Source organism: Nerophis lumbriciformis, linkage group LG32 (assembly GCF_033978685.3).
Source record: "Nerophis lumbriciformis linkage group LG32, RoL_Nlum_v2.1, whole genome shotgun sequence".
Lineage (NCBI taxonomy): Eukaryota > Metazoa > Chordata > Actinopteri > Syngnathiformes > Syngnathidae > Nerophis > Nerophis lumbriciformis.
In genome coordinates, this window is record NC_084579.2 from 555,865 (window position 1) to 571,739 (window position 15,875).

General features: G+C 37.4%; 2 protein-coding genes across 3 annotated transcripts in view; one reads left to right on the forward strand and one right to left on the reverse strand.

Moving 5' to 3' along the window:
• Positions 1–895: 895 nt before the first annotated feature.
• Positions 896–7,334, forward strand: aanat2 (arylalkylamine N-acetyltransferase 2). The gene is made up of 3 exons (XM_061981238.2): positions 896–2,296; positions 3,756–3,910; positions 6,599–7,334. The coding sequence occupies exons 1-3, from the start codon at positions 2,059–2,061 to the stop codon at positions 6,911–6,913; spliced, it is 708 nt and encodes a 235-aa protein (XP_061837222.1). The 5' UTR covers positions 896–2,058; the 3' UTR covers positions 6,914–7,334.
• A 2,889-nt stretch (positions 7,335–10,223) lies between these two features.
• rhbdf1a (rhomboid 5 homolog 1a (Drosophila)) overlaps positions 10,224–15,875 on the reverse strand; it is an 89,311-nt gene continuing 83,659 nt past the window's right edge. For both annotated transcript variants that reach the window (XM_061981236.2, XM_061981237.2), the window contains 2 exons: positions 15,572–15,725; positions 10,224–11,060 (listed from right to left, as the gene is read on the reverse strand). In XM_061981236.2, the coding sequence (XP_061837220.1) occupies positions 10,641–11,060; positions 15,572–15,725 (574 nt within the window). In that variant the 3' untranslated portion in view covers positions 10,224–10,640. The remainder of the gene's footprint in view (positions 11,061–15,571; positions 15,726–15,875) is intronic.

The window sequence follows — 15,875 nt, forward strand, 5'->3', positions numbered from 1 at the left end:
GCACAACACGTGCGTGGGCGTCATGCCCAGACTTTTATCTAAAAGACAAGAAAAAAGTAGAATTTTGGTTAACATTTGGATCAATCAAATTACACCAGAGTGTGTTTGTGACCCATCCATCCATCCATTTTCTACCGCTTATTCCCTTTTGGGGTCGCGGGGGGCGCTGGAGCCTATCTCAGCTACAACCGGGCGGAAGGCGGGGTACACCCTGGACAAGTCGCCACCTCATCGCAGGGCCAACACAGATAGACAGACAACATTCACACTCACATCCACACACTAGGGCCAATTTAGTATTGCCAATCAACCTATCCCCAGGTGCATGTTTTTGGAAGTGGGAGGAATTGACCGCAAAACATATTTAGCAAGTTGTTGTTTGACAAAGTATTATGTTGTCGACTTGCTGGCAATATTTATTTACTTTTTTTTCTAAGGTTAATTGCGAGATATCTCAACCTTAGAGTAGCACAATTAGCTTTTGCACCAGCAGGCTATTTAAGTATCAGATATAGCGGTAGAAATGGATGGATATATTTAGCATTAACTCGGTGGAAAATCGATGGGTGGATATTTGTTTCTAACAAAGTAATAACATATTTGGGGGGAATTTTATAAACCTTTATTATAAATTCCAACATTTACAAACAATTGAGAAATAATATTAATCCAAATAAGTAGAAACACAGAGTACTAACATTGACTGACGGGGGACGTGTATGTAATTGTAAATAATGTAAATAATTCAATGTGATGATCTTGTGTGATGACTATTATGATGATAGTATATATGATAGTGTATCATGAATCAATTTAAGTGGACCCCGACTTAAACAAGTGTAAAAACTTATTGGGGTGTCACCATTTAGTGGTCAATTGTAGGGAATATGTACTTCACTGTGCAATCTACTAATAAAAGTCTCAATTAATCAATCAATCAATGTATTGTAGCGGCTGGCTGCGGGCTGTTAGCCAATGACTTGGGCCGGGGGGCGGGACTTCCGGGGAGAGATAGGGAAGTGACGTTGTTGATAGGAAGTAAGTATTGGCGGGAAAAGAGGGAAGAGAAGACACACTGACATTGTTGTGCCTTCAATCTCATCTTCTGCAATTAAGGCAAGACATGAGCCTACATTATTACATTATTATTGTTACATTCCTGCATTATTACACTATTACCTTTGTCATTGTTACATTATGGCTTGTGCTAGCAATGTAGCATCAGCAAGCTAACAAGAGAGGCGGTCATATTAGCTTAGCACAAACCGGAATAGATTAGCACGATATATTTATTTTAAACTGTATACAGTAAACATTCAATAACAATGCAGTGTAGCAGCAATTGTATTGATGTATTTCATTATATGGTGAGATACATTAGCTAGCTTTAGCACCAGCAAGCTAACATGTGACAAGACTTCTTTTAGGAAAATAACATGTATTTTATTTATCAACTAACTAGCAATAATGTTTCTGTTCTTTTCTGGTAAGACTAGTCACGACAGGGCTACATTGACCAAAATTGTCTAAGATTTAATTCCCTCCAGCATGAGTTAATTGCTCCTTAGCTGAATTCAAGCCAGTTAGCATTAGCTTAGCATTAGCTTCACAAAACTAACAAGATAGAAAAATAATCCAATAAATATCTAGCAACATTTATATGTATTCATTCATTTATCGTTTGTATTTATAGATATCTGCTAGAGTAGATAGTATTATTAATAGGGTATTTACTTAGCCTACATTGAATGGCCTTAGCATCAGCAAGCTAACCAGTTAGCATTATAACAGTATAAAAAACAACATTTAATGTGCAATTTTCGAAAGTCAGCGAAATCTAAATGAGAAGTGATCATTTAAAGTGGTTTAAAATGAAGGTTGAAGCAAACATCATGAGAGGAGGATTTGGACATGTGACGTCATCTTTGGACAAGTGACGTCATCTTTGGACAAGTGACGTCATCTTTGGACAAGTGACGCCATCTTTGGACATGTGACGCCATCTTTGGACATGTGACGCCATCTTTGGACATGTGACGTCATCTTTGGACATGTGTCATGTGTGTGAGAGCTCATAGGGAGCAGACAGGAGGAGGAGAGTCAGACTCATCTCCCAAGAAGGCAAACATGAGCCAGCAGCAGCTGAGCAGCTCACCTTCCCTCAAACCTTTCTTCCTGAAGACACCTGTCCAGGTGGGCAGCCCGCTGAGACAGAGGAGACACACGCTGCCCGCCAGCGAGTTTAGGAACCTGACGCCTCAGGACGCCATCAGTGTCTTTGAGATCGAGAGAGAAGGTATGGCCGACAATAAAATACTTGTATTGACAGGTGAAAATCATCATAGAAAATATTACATTGATCAAATATTAACATGTTATAGTTGTGTTCATCAAAACTGCAATGGAAAAACCCTTATCTTCCATTTGTGAAACTAAATATTTTTTACCTTGAAACATTTGTATTTGATCCTCGTTATATACAAAAAAAAATGTTATGAGCCACTTTCTGTATTTGTGTTGAACTAAACTGTGCAAAGATGTTTGTCATTAAGAAAGAAAATACAAAACACAAATCTCTATTTTATGTCCAAATATAACAACTAAATTACAAAATTGGGAGTTGTGTTCTTCATAAATGTTACTTTTTGTGATAAAAATGTATTTCAACAAATGGAGATGCTTTTTGTTGGACTGGGCCAAAATAAAATAAAATGTAATAAAAAGTAGTTAACACAAACAATTTGTGCAATAATAACATTATACCTTCACATTATTGTTGACCAATGGAAACACATCTCTAAATCTTTCATCTGTTTATTTAATTATTAGTTTATTTAATTATTGGTTAAATGTGCAATAATAACATAATATAATAATATTGGTTAAATGTGCAATAATAACATTATACCTTCACATTATTGTTGACCAATGGAAACACATCTCTAAATCTTTCATCTGTTTATTTAATTATTTGTTAAATGTGCAATAATAACATTATACCTTCACATTATTGTTGACCAATAGAAACACATCTCTAAATCTTTCATCTGTTTATTTAATTATTAGTTAAATGTGCAATAATAACATTATACCTTCACATTATTGTTGACCAATGGAAACACATCTCTAAATCTTTCATCTGCTTATTTAATTATTAGTTAGTTTAAATGTAAAGGAACCTTAAAAAACTACTTTATGGAGGGCAGGTTTTGGTTAAAAATATAATGATTACAAAATGTGAAGATGCATGCTTTTTAGTGGACAGAGAAGCAAAAATTCCCATAAAGCTCAATTATTCACATTTAAAATTGTCACCCAGATACTTCATTTTTTAAATTCTTTAAACGTTAAATACTTCAAATTGAAAATATTGCAGTAAAATACAAGATTTTTTTTTAGCAGTAATTTGACATATTTGATGAGGTTATTTACCTTTGTTTGCTGAATCACATTCTTCTGTGCCCTCTAAACTTTCCTTCAGGTCAAGGTAGATTTATTGATGTAACAAAGACTGCTGTGCTGGACACTTTAAAGGTAACATGTCAAAAATAATAAGCCAAAAGACAAGAAGCACAAAGCATTCATTCAGTAAAAGCATGACAGTAGTGCACATAGAAAATATAAAAGACAGTTGAAATGGATAAAAAGAAAAAGCTCAGCGAAGTGACTTTTTCAAGAAGATTTGAAAATATCAAGAGCTTAGTTTTAGGGTTAGGACTCGTCCTCCTCATTAATGCAACTTTGACCTCCTCCAGCCTTCATCTCTGTGTCCGGTGAGTGCCCTTTGACCCTGGAAGAGGTCCTGCACTTCCTGGGTCAATGTCCTGAGCTGTCCTTGGGCTGGTTTGAGGAGGGCCAGCTGGTCGCCTTCATCATTGGAACGGGTTGGGACAAAAAGAGGCTTTCACAGGTTGGAATACAACAATCAATACAATATACCAGCTACTCCTTTAAGTCATAAATGTTTAGGTTAACCTTCACAATATTCTCTTTTAAAATGTGTCAAGTCTGCATTTTAGGCATACATTATGTGTGTCAAAATGCTACTTTAAATTAGAAAGACCATTTTCAAATGTTTAAAAATGAAAGTATTTAGAATTTTATCTATGAATAACGAGTACCAGCATTTAAAAGGATCAAAGTCCAAATTGAACATTTTTAAAGCGTTAAAAGTCCAAAGATGAAAAAAAGAAAAGGTGAACTACGAGTAAAGACATTTGAAATGAAAAGGCTTCCGTAGTTAAATGGAAACATAGATAAATACATGACTAAGACATTTGAAATGAAAAGGTGTGCGTAGTTAAATGGAAACATAGATAAATACATGAGTAAAGACATTTGAAATGAAAAGGTGTGTGTAGTTAAATGGAAACATAGATAAATACATGAGTAAAGACATTTGAAATGAAAAGGTGTGTGTAGTTAAATGGATACAATTGACACAATTGAGTGTTTTAGGAAGGAATTGGAAGAAAAAAAAAGTTGTTTTTAAAGCATTCCAGTTAAGGTATAATGTCTCCATTTTCTACCGCTTGTCCATGTACATGAAAACATGTTTTAAGTCATATTTTAGTTTTAATGATGAATTAGATGCAAAATAAAAGGTTTATTCAAAAAGTGATGGAGGCCTAAAGTGACGAAAACAAGTTTCAAAACAGTACAATTTATGGGGGGAAAGCTCATTTGAACTTTTTGAAGCATCGTAGTTGATTTATAACGTGCAAACTAAACTACAAAGTATTTATCATTTGGCTGGAATTTGAAATATGAATGTAAAATGTAGCCAAAGACACTCCAAGTGAAATGTTTCTTTCCAGTAGTTCATTGCTGAAGTCTTATCATTCAGGAAAATGACCATTTAAAGTACAGTCAAATGATACATATTGAAAAATAGATTTCCATCCAAAAATATTCATCAAACGAGTGTTGTCTCTATACCAATATTTTGCTACTGGTACTTTTAGAAATAAAATATGAATCAAACTAGTGTTGTCCCTATACCAATATTTTGCTACTGGTACTTTTAGAAATAAAGGAGACCACAAAAATGGCATTATTTGAACAAAAAAATCTTAGGGTAGAAAAGATAGAAGACGATAAAAAATATCCATGTAATCATAGTAGTATCGACTAGATACGCTCCTGTACTTGGTATCATTACAGTGGATGTCAGGTGTAGATCCACCCATGGCATTTGTTTACATTGTGACGGTGGTGAGCTATTGTATCCTCCTACGGTGTGTAGTGAAGCATGTTTAGCTATTCCTCGTCCTCCAGTGATAATAATACTTGTAAGAAACTTACTTTTTTTGTGGCCATGGAGACCAGGATTAGTGATTTAGAAGTAGCTAAAACACTGTGGATGGATGTTAGCCATGTGTTAAAGCAGCTCTTCCTGAGGGTGTTTCAGTGTTATAACTTCACCTTTATCTTGACTTTTTACACCAAAATGCGTCCATTCTCCCTTTTCTGTCTACACACTGTGTCTGCTTGTAAGTACTCTGTGTGTGTGCGCTGCCCAACATGCTCCTCTGCTTGGAAACCAGCAATGTTACCACGTGACGACGACAGGGTGGTGGGGGACCCATATTTTTTAGAGGCGGTATAGTACCGTATTTGATTGATTAGTACCACGATACTATACTAGTAGCGCTATACCCTACAACCCTAATACTAGTAGCACTATAGCGTACAACCCTAATACTAGTAGGGGTATACCCTACAACCCTAATGCTAGTAGGGGTATACCCTACAACCCTAATACTAGTAGCGCTATACCCTACAACCCTAATACTAGTAGCGCTATACCCTTCAACCCTAATACTAGTAGCGCTATACCCTTCAACCCTAATACTAGTAGGGGTATACCCTACAACCCTAATGCTAGTAGGGGTATACCCTACAACCCTAATACTAGTAGGGGTATACCCTACAACCCTAATACTAGTAGCGCTATACCCTTCAACCCTAATACTAGTAGCGCTATACCCTTCAACCCTAATACTAGTAGCGCTATACCCTTCAACCCTAATGCTAGTAGGGGTATACCCTACAACCCTAATACTAGTAGGGGTATACCCTACAACCCTAATACTAGTAGCGCTATACCCTTCAACCCTAATACTAGTAGCGCTATACCCTTCAACCCTAATACTAGTAGCGCTATACCCTTCAACCCTAATACTAGTAGCGCTATACCCTTCAACCATAATACTAGTAGCGCTATACCCTTCAACCCTAATGCTAGTAGGGGTATACCCTTCAACCCTAATACTAGTAGCGCTATACCCTTCAACCCTAATACCAGTGGCGCTATAGCGTACAACCCTAATACTAGTAGCGCTATACCCTTCAACCCTAATACTAGTAGCGCTATACCCTTCAACCCTAATACTAGTAGCGCTATACCCTTCAACCCTAATACTAGTAGCGCTGTAGCCTTCAACCCTAATACTAGTAGCGCTATACCCTTCAACCATAATACTAGTAGGGGTATACCTACAACCCTAATACAAACATATGAACAAAGTCAATAATGAATGCTGTTTATGTTTAAAGGAGGCCATGACACGTTAATAATGAATGTTTATGTTTAAAGGAGGCCATGACACGACATGTGGCGTCCACGTCGACGGTGCACATCCACGTGCTGTCAGTGCATCATCAATGTCGCCAGCAAGGCAAAGGCTCCATCCTGCTGTGGCGCTACCTGCAGTACCTGCAACACCTGCGCTGCATGGCCACGCCCCGCAGGGCTCTGCTCATATGCGAGGACTTCCTGGTGCCCTTCTACCTGAAAGCCGGCTTCAAGGAGAAAGGCCCGTCGGCCATCAGCGTGTCCAACATGCACTTCAGGGAGATGGAGTACCTGCTGGCGGCTCACGCCTACGCCCGCAGGAACAGCGGCTGCTAGCAAACTCTTCATGATCAGCAATCTTCACCAAGACTTTGCTCACTTCCTTCACATTGACAACACCCGAGGAGTTTGTGGCTGCTGCTGCCACTTCATTATTAAGACAAAAACACTTTTTATTTCAACAGACTCTCGCAAAACTCCAAAGACTGACCACACACTTCCTGTCTTCACAATAAAAGCCCTATAAATATATGAATATTAACCTCTCATAAATAAATGAATATAAATGATGTATATGAATGTTAACCTCTCATAAATAAATAAATGAATATAAATGATGTACAGTATATGAATGTTAACCTCTCATAAATAAATGATGTACAGTATATGAATGTTAACCTCTCATAAATAAATGAATATAAATGATGTATATGAATGTTAACCTCTCATATATAAATGAATATAAATGATGTATATGAATGCTACCTCATAAATAAATGATGTACAGTATATGAATGTTAACCTCTCATAAATAAATGATGTACAGTATATGAATGTTAACCTGCTCTTGCTACATTTAGAAGTAGCTGGCCTGCAGAGAAAGTGTGGCATAAGCGTTTGACAACATAAGTAAGCAGTTGACACCATAAAGCGCTGTCAACATAACCTGCAGTGCAACCCACTTAATGTGACACGTGGTTTGGCTGACTCACATCAACATAAGCGTGTGTCAGCATAGGCAGTGGAACCTGTTTGAGTCGACAAATCGTGGGCTGGCTGACTCAGGTCATCATAGCGCTTGACGACATAAGGGGTTGTCAGCGTAAGCGGTTGACGCCATAAACATAGGCTACGGTGCGACCCGCTTAATGTGACACCGTTTGGGTGGGCTGACGCATGTCAACATAAGCGGCACAGTCTGTTGCTGACCAGGATGTTGTTGACAAAAGCCACCGTCGGCATAACATACAGTCTGTCGGCACAGGCGGTTGTCGACGTAAGCGTTTGCCCACGTAGGAAGTTGCCAACATAAGCGGCTGTCGGCTTAACCTACAGTGGAACCTGTTTAGGTTGACACATGTCGGTTGAAGACATAAGCAGTTGCTGATATAAGCTGCTGGCGAGATGAACATCTGTCAACATAACCTGCATTACAACTAGTTTAAGGTGACACGTTTCGGGTCGGCTAACTCAGATCGACATAAACGGCTGTCAAAAATAAGTGGTTGACGACCTAAGCGATTCTTTATGTAAAAATCTGTCAACATAACCTACAGTACAATTAGTCTAAGGTGGCTGACTCACATCAACATAAGCGGTAGTCAATGAAGGTGGCTGTGGGCACAAGCAGCTGACATAAACGGGTTTTAATGTGAACAGCTGTCGACATAACCTACAGTGCGACCCGATGAAGGGTTGGCTGAGTCACCATAAGCGGTCAGGTGTGAGGTGGAGAGAAGCGGACACCATTTTTAATGTCATCATTTCTTTTTTATTTCTTTGTGCTTTTTTTCTTGAGTTTGTTTGTTTTTGACAGTTCAGGTGAGGAGCAGACGGGCAACTAAAACGCTGCCGTGTTGATGACATCATCCCTTCTTCACAAGTAAGAAACACGTGTTGATGACATCATCACTTCTTCACAAGTAAGAAACACGTGTTGATGACATCATCACTTCTTCACAAGTATGAACCACGTGTTGATGACATCATCACAAGTAATAAAACACGTACAATACAGCAAATCAACAAGAAAACATTGGAGTGCTCAGCATGATGCAACAAAAGAAAAAGAAAAATAAAAATAAAAAGTATGGCAGTAGTTGAAACATTTTTATCTTTCAAAAAGGCACCAGAGGTTTTTCATATTGGATCCATTTTCTTTCTTTCCTGTTTTTCACTTTCAGTTTGCCTAAAGAAGACAATAAGAGCCAAGTGTGGAAAATATACCCATTAAGTAAATATACCTATAACATATATGTATATATATACAGTATATATACACACCTATAAAATATGTATATGTATATGTACAGTAGTTTGGAAAACATGTTTTATATTGTAGTTTCTTCAAAATAGCCACCCTTTGCTCTGATTACTGCTTTGCACACTCTTGGCATTCTCTCCATGAGCTTCAAGCACACCTGTGAAGTGAAAACCATTTCAGGTGACTACCTCTTGAAGCTCATGGAGAGAATGCCAAGAGTGTGCATAGTGCTAATCAGAGCAAAGGGTGGCTATTTTGAAGAAACTACAATATAAAACATGTTTTCAGTTATTTTTTTGTTAAGTACATAACTCCACATGTGTTCATTCATAGTTTTGATGTGACAATCTACAATGTAAATAGTCATGAACATAAAGAAAACACATTGAATGAGAAGGTGTGTCCAAACTTTTGGCCTGTACTGTATGTACATTATAGGTACATATATATGTATGTGTGTGTGTGTATATATATATATATATATATATATATATATATATATATATATATATATATATATATATATATATACATATACATACATACACACACATTTATATATAAATGTGTATATATACTGTGTGTGTATATATACACTATGTATGTATGTATGTATATATATATATATATTTAAATATATATATATATATATATATATATATATATATATATATATTTATATATATGTATATGTATAAATAAATGTGTGTATGTATATATGGGGTAAAGTCACAATTAGTATTGAGGAAAAGAGAACAATTTCACATATTAAAACAATTATCATTTTAAAATGGTATCATATATATATAGAATATTATACAGTGTTGCATGCAGTAAGGGGTTTTATGTGTTTAAATACAAATTATGAGTAATAAGTATTTTTAGTGAAAGTTCCAAAACTGAAGGTAAAAGCTAAAATCCTTATACCAAAATATTTTTTTGAATCCAGAATTCAGTATAAATTGTGAGAAATCAGAAAAAAGCAAATTTGTGTTTCAAATATGAAATGAGCATTAAACGGGTAAATTGTAATGCTCTTGTCAGAGCATAAGGTCAACAGTAATGGCAACAGGATTGAATTACACTATTAGAATCTCATTTCAAGTCAGAATGATGTATTTTCATTTGGAAAAATGAGAAATAAAAAACAAAAAACAGTTCCCCCCCCAAGTGCTGTGGTAGAAATAGAAGTTGTGTGAACTGTCGTGCTGCAGTACAACAATAATGCCCAAAAATGTAAAAAAAATATTCTAAAAAGTAAGAATATGTGTTTTAAAGTAAATAAATATACGATCAAAAGTGGTGTTAGTGATCTAGTGGCTACAAATGATACAAAAATGAGAATTCCACCTTGAGAATGTATTTTAAGGGTGTGAATTTAGGTTTTAAGTGCTGTTTATTAATAAAATTGATAAAAAAAAAAAAAAACTTTCCGGAAAATTCAGTCAAAAAATTGTATTTAAAAAAACATTTTATTATAATATATTCACTAGAACTTATAAGAAGAAAAAAAAAATCAACAATGCTCGGTAAAACTCTGCAAAAAAAAAAGGCAAAAAATGAGAACCTGTGAAAAACAATGTCCCAGACTTTCTAAACTTGGACTTAAGTTTTTGGAGCAGTACATTTTCCACATGTGGCTCTGATCCTCCCCCGATGTAAGAAAACTCTAAGAAATGTTTGAGGTGTACCAGCGCTGACCTCCTTCCTTCAGACACCTCAAAGGTGCTCGCGGTGTCTGAAGGAAGGAGGTCCTTGTTTGGACTTGCCGCAGTAGAAGAACCCAAAGTTGCGCCCGCCTCAGTGGAGGTGCGCGTTGAGGTCGTACTTCTCGCAGAACTTGTCGGTGAAGGGGATGCAGGTGAGCAGCTCGCACCACTCGCAGGTGATGGGGTAGACGTAGAAGAGCACCGCCAGGCCCGAGAACAGGCCCACGAACACCAGCAGGAAGACCATGATCTGGCAGCGCTTGCGGTACAGGTCCATGCGGCCGAAGCTGATGTACGGCAGGAAGGCGAAGGACAGGAAGAAACCCGACACGAAACCGCTGATGTGGGCGAAGTTGTCGATCCACGGCAACAGACCAAAGGCAAAGAGGAAGAGGACGACGCAAAGCAGCTTGGTGAAGGCCCGCCAAGGCTGCGCTAGGATCTGCCAGCTCTGGAACAGTTCCACAAACAAGCAGGCCAGGATCCCAAACTGGGAGCCAGCTGGTCCCACCTGGAACACACAGGAAGTCATGTGATGTCACAAAGACATACACTACACCTGGAACACACAGGAAGTCATGTGACGTCTCAAAGACATACACTACACCTGGAACACACAGGAAGTCATGTGACGTCACAAAGACATACACTACACCTGGAACACACAGGAAGTCATGTGATGTCACAAAGACATACACTACACCTGGAACACACAGGAAGTCATGTGACGTCTCAAAGACATACACTACACCTGGAACACACAGGAAGTCATGTGACGTCTCAAAGACATACACTACACCTGGAACACACAGGAAGTCATGTGACGTCACAAAGACATCCCATAAAAAGATGTCATTATGCCACACTCTTCCCCTCCACTGCCCAAGACTCCAGATGATATCTCACACATATGTGTACTGTGAGATATCATCATGAAGATGATCAGGTGATATCTCACACGTATGTGTACATGTGAGATATCATCATGAAGATGATCAGGTGATATCTCACACGTATGTGTACATGTGAGATATCATCATGAAGATGATCAGGTGATATCTCTCACGTATGTGTACATGTGAGATATCATCAGGAAGATGATCGGGTGATATCTCACACGTATGTGTACATGTGAGATATCATTATGAAGATGATCGGGTGATATCTCACACGTATGTGTACATGTGAGATATCATTATGAAGATGATTGGGTGATATCTCACACGTATGTGTACATGTGAGATATCATCATGAAGATGATCGGGTGATATCTCACACGTATGTGTACATGTGAGATATCATCATGAAGATGATCAGGTGATATCTCACACGTATGTGTACATGTGAGATATCATCATGAAGATGATCAGGTGATATCTCACACGTATGTGTACATGTGAGATATAATCATGAAGATGATCAGGTGATATCTCTCACATATGTGTACATGTGAGATATCATCATGAAGATGATCGGGTGATATCTCACACGTATGTGTACATGTGAGATATCATCATGAAGATGATCGGGTGATATCTCACACGTATGCGTACATGTGAGATATCATCATGAAGATGATCAGGTGATATCTCATACGTATGTGTACATGTGAGATATCATGAAGATGATCAGGTGATATCTCACACGTATGCGTACATGTGAGATATCATCACGAAGATGATCAGGTGATATCTCACACGTATGTGTACATGTGAGATATCATCATGAAGATGATCAGGTGATATCTCACACGTATGCGTACATGTGAGATATCATCACGAAGATGATCAGGTGATATCTCACACGTATGCGTACATGTGAGATATCATCACGAAGATGATCAGGTGATATCTCACACGTATGTGCACATGTGAGATATCATCATGAAGATGATCAGGTGATATCTCACACGTATGCGTACATGTGAGATATCATCACGAAGATGATCAGGTGATATCTCACACGTATGTGTACATGTGAGATATCATCATGAAGATGATCAGGTGATATCTCACACGTATGTGTACATGTGAGATATCATCATGAAGATGATCAGGTGATATCTCACACGTATGCGTACATGTGAGATATCATCACGAAGATGATCAGGTGATATCTCACACGTATGTGTACATGTGAGATATCATCACGAAGATGATCAGGTGATATCTCACACGTATGCGTACATGTGAGATATCATCACGAAGATGATCAGGTGATATCTCACACGTATGCGTACATGTGAGATATCATCACGAAGATGATCAGGTGATATCTCACACGTATGCGTACATGTGAGATATCATCATGAAGATGATCAGGTGATATCTCACACGTATGCGTACATGTGAGATATCATCACGAAGATGATCAGGTGATATCTCACACGTATGTGTACATGTGAGATATCATCATGAAGATGATCAGGTGATATCTCACACGTATGTGTACATGTGAGATATCATCATGAAGATGATCGGGTGATATCTCACACGTATGTGTACATGTGAGATATCATCATGAAGATGATCGGGTGATATCTCACACGTATGCGTACATGTGAGATATCATCATGAAGATGATCAGGTGATATCTCATACGTATGTGTACATGTGAGATATCATGAAGATGATCAGGTGATATCTCACACGTATGCGTACATGTGAGATATCATCACGAAGATGATCAGGTGATATCTCACACGTATGTGTACATGTGAGATATCATCATGAAGATGATCAGGTGATATCTCACACGTATGCGTACATGTGAGATATCATCACGAAGATGATCAGGTGATATCTCACACGTATGCGTACATGTGAGATATCATCACGAAGATGATCAGGTGATATCTCACACGTATGTGTACATGTGAGATATCATCATGAAGATGATCAGGTGATATCTCACACGTATGCGTACATGTGAGATATCATCACGAAGATGATCAGGTGATATCTCACACGTATGTGTACATGTGAGATATCATCATGAAGATGATCAGGTGATATCTCACACGTATGTGTACATGTGAGATATCATCATGAAGATGATCAGGTGATATCTCACACGTATGCGTACATGTGAGATATCATCACGAAGATGATCAGGTGATATCTCACACGTATGTGTACATGTGAGATATCATCACGAAGATGATCAGGTGATATCTCACACGTATGCGTACATGTGAGATATCATCACGAAGATGATCAGGTGATATCTCACACGTATGCGTACATGTGAGATATCATCACGAAGATGATCAGGTGATATCTCACACGTATGCGTACATGTGAGATATCATCATGAAGATGATCAGGTGATATCTCACACGTATGCGTACATGTGAGATATCATCACGAAGATGATCAGGTGATATCTCACACGTATGTGTACATGTGAGATATCATCATGAAGATGATCAGGTGATATCTCACACGTATGTGTACATGTGAGATATCATCATGAAGATGATCAGGTGATATCTCACACGTATGCGTACATGTGAGATATCATCACGAAGATGATCAGGTGATATCTCACACGTATGTGTACATGTGAGATATCATCATGAAGATGATCAGGTGATATCTCACACGTATGTGTACATGTGAGATATCATCATGAAGATGATCAAGTGTGGGAGCAGCTATGGTGCATTCAAAGAGCGGCAAACAAAATGGGATATATCAACATTGTGAGCAGGGAACATGTACGTTGTACATTAACATGTATGTTGTACATTAACATGTATGTTGTACATTAACATGTATGTTGTACATAAACATGTATGTTGTACATTGACATGTATGTTGTACATTGACATGTATGTTGTACATTGACATGTATGTTGTACATTAACATGTATGCTGTACATTAACATGTATGTTGTACATTAACATGTATGTTGTACATTAACATGTATGTTGTACATAGACATGTATGTTGTACATTAACATGTATGTTGTACATTAACATGTATGTTGTACATAAACATGTATGTTGTACATAGACATGTATGTTGTACATTGACATGTATGTTGTACATTAACATGTATGCTGTACATTAACATGTATGCTGTACATTAACATGTATGTTGTACATTAACATGTATGTTGTACATTAACATGTATGTTGTACATAGACATGTATGTTGTACATTAACATGTATGTTGTACATTAACATGTATGTTGTACATTAACATGTATGTTGTACATAGACATGTATGTTGTACATAGACATGTATGTTGTACATTAACATGTATGTTGTACATTAACATGTATGTTGTACATTAACATGTATGTTGTACATTAACATGTATGTTGTACATTAACATGTATGTTGTACATAGACATGTATGTTGTACATTGACATGTATGTTGTACATTAACATGTATGCTGTACATTAACATGTATGTTGTACATAAACATGTATGTTGTACATTAACATGTATGCTGTACATTAACATGTATGTTGTACATAAACATGTATGCTGTACATTAACATGTATGCTGTACATTAACATGTATGTTGTACATTAACATGTATGTTGTACATAGACATGTATGTTGTACATTAACATGTATGTTGTACATTAACATGTATGTTGTACATTAACATGTATGTTGTACATTAACATGTATGTTGTACATTAACATGTATGTTGTACATTGACATGTATGTTGTACATTAACATGTATGTTGTACATTAACATGTATGCTGTACATTAACATGTATGTTGTACATTAACATGTATGTTGTACATTAACATGTATGTTGTACATTGACATGTATGTTGTACATTGACATGTATGCTGTACATTAACATGTATGTTGTACATTAACATGTATGTTGTACATAAACATGTATTATTAACACTTATTCATTATTACTATTGTGAAAAAACTCAAGCTATTTACTAATAATGATGAACTAGAATAGTTGTTGTAGATCATGTGATGGTCTCTAATGGCCAGGCTGGTGCATGAATTATTATGGGATGTTGCTGACCTCAGCTCTGTATGGCAGGAAGATGGCAGACGCCAGGTTGCCGGTGATGCCGCTGACGATGTAGATGATGGAGATGCGCAGCCAACCTGCCAGCTTCTCCAAGTCCCTCAGGATGGTCATCTGGAACGCCACCGACACCAAGCAGTGAAGGATTCTGGGAGGAGGATGGAGGTGTGTTTGTGCAAGGTATTGTGTTGTATTGTATTGTGTATTGTGCAAGGTATTGTGTTATTGTATATTGTATACAGCTACTACAAACCCCGTTTCCATATGAGTTGGGAAATTGTGTTAGATGTAAATATAA

Bases quoted from the DNA above. Each gene is read 5' to 3' on its own strand.
- aanat2 (XM_061981238.2), top strand. From the start codon at position 2,059: ATGTGTGTGAGAGCTCATAGGGAGCAGACAGGAGGAGGAGAGTCAGAC. The intron at 2,297-3,755 runs GTATGGCCGACA...GACCTCCTCCAG, and splicing joins CTTTGAGATCGAGAGAGAAG to CCTTCATCTCTGTGTCCGGT. The intron at 3,911-6,598 runs GTTGGAATACAA...TTATGTTTAAAG, and splicing joins ACAAAAAGAGGCTTTCACAG to GAGGCCATGACACGACATGT.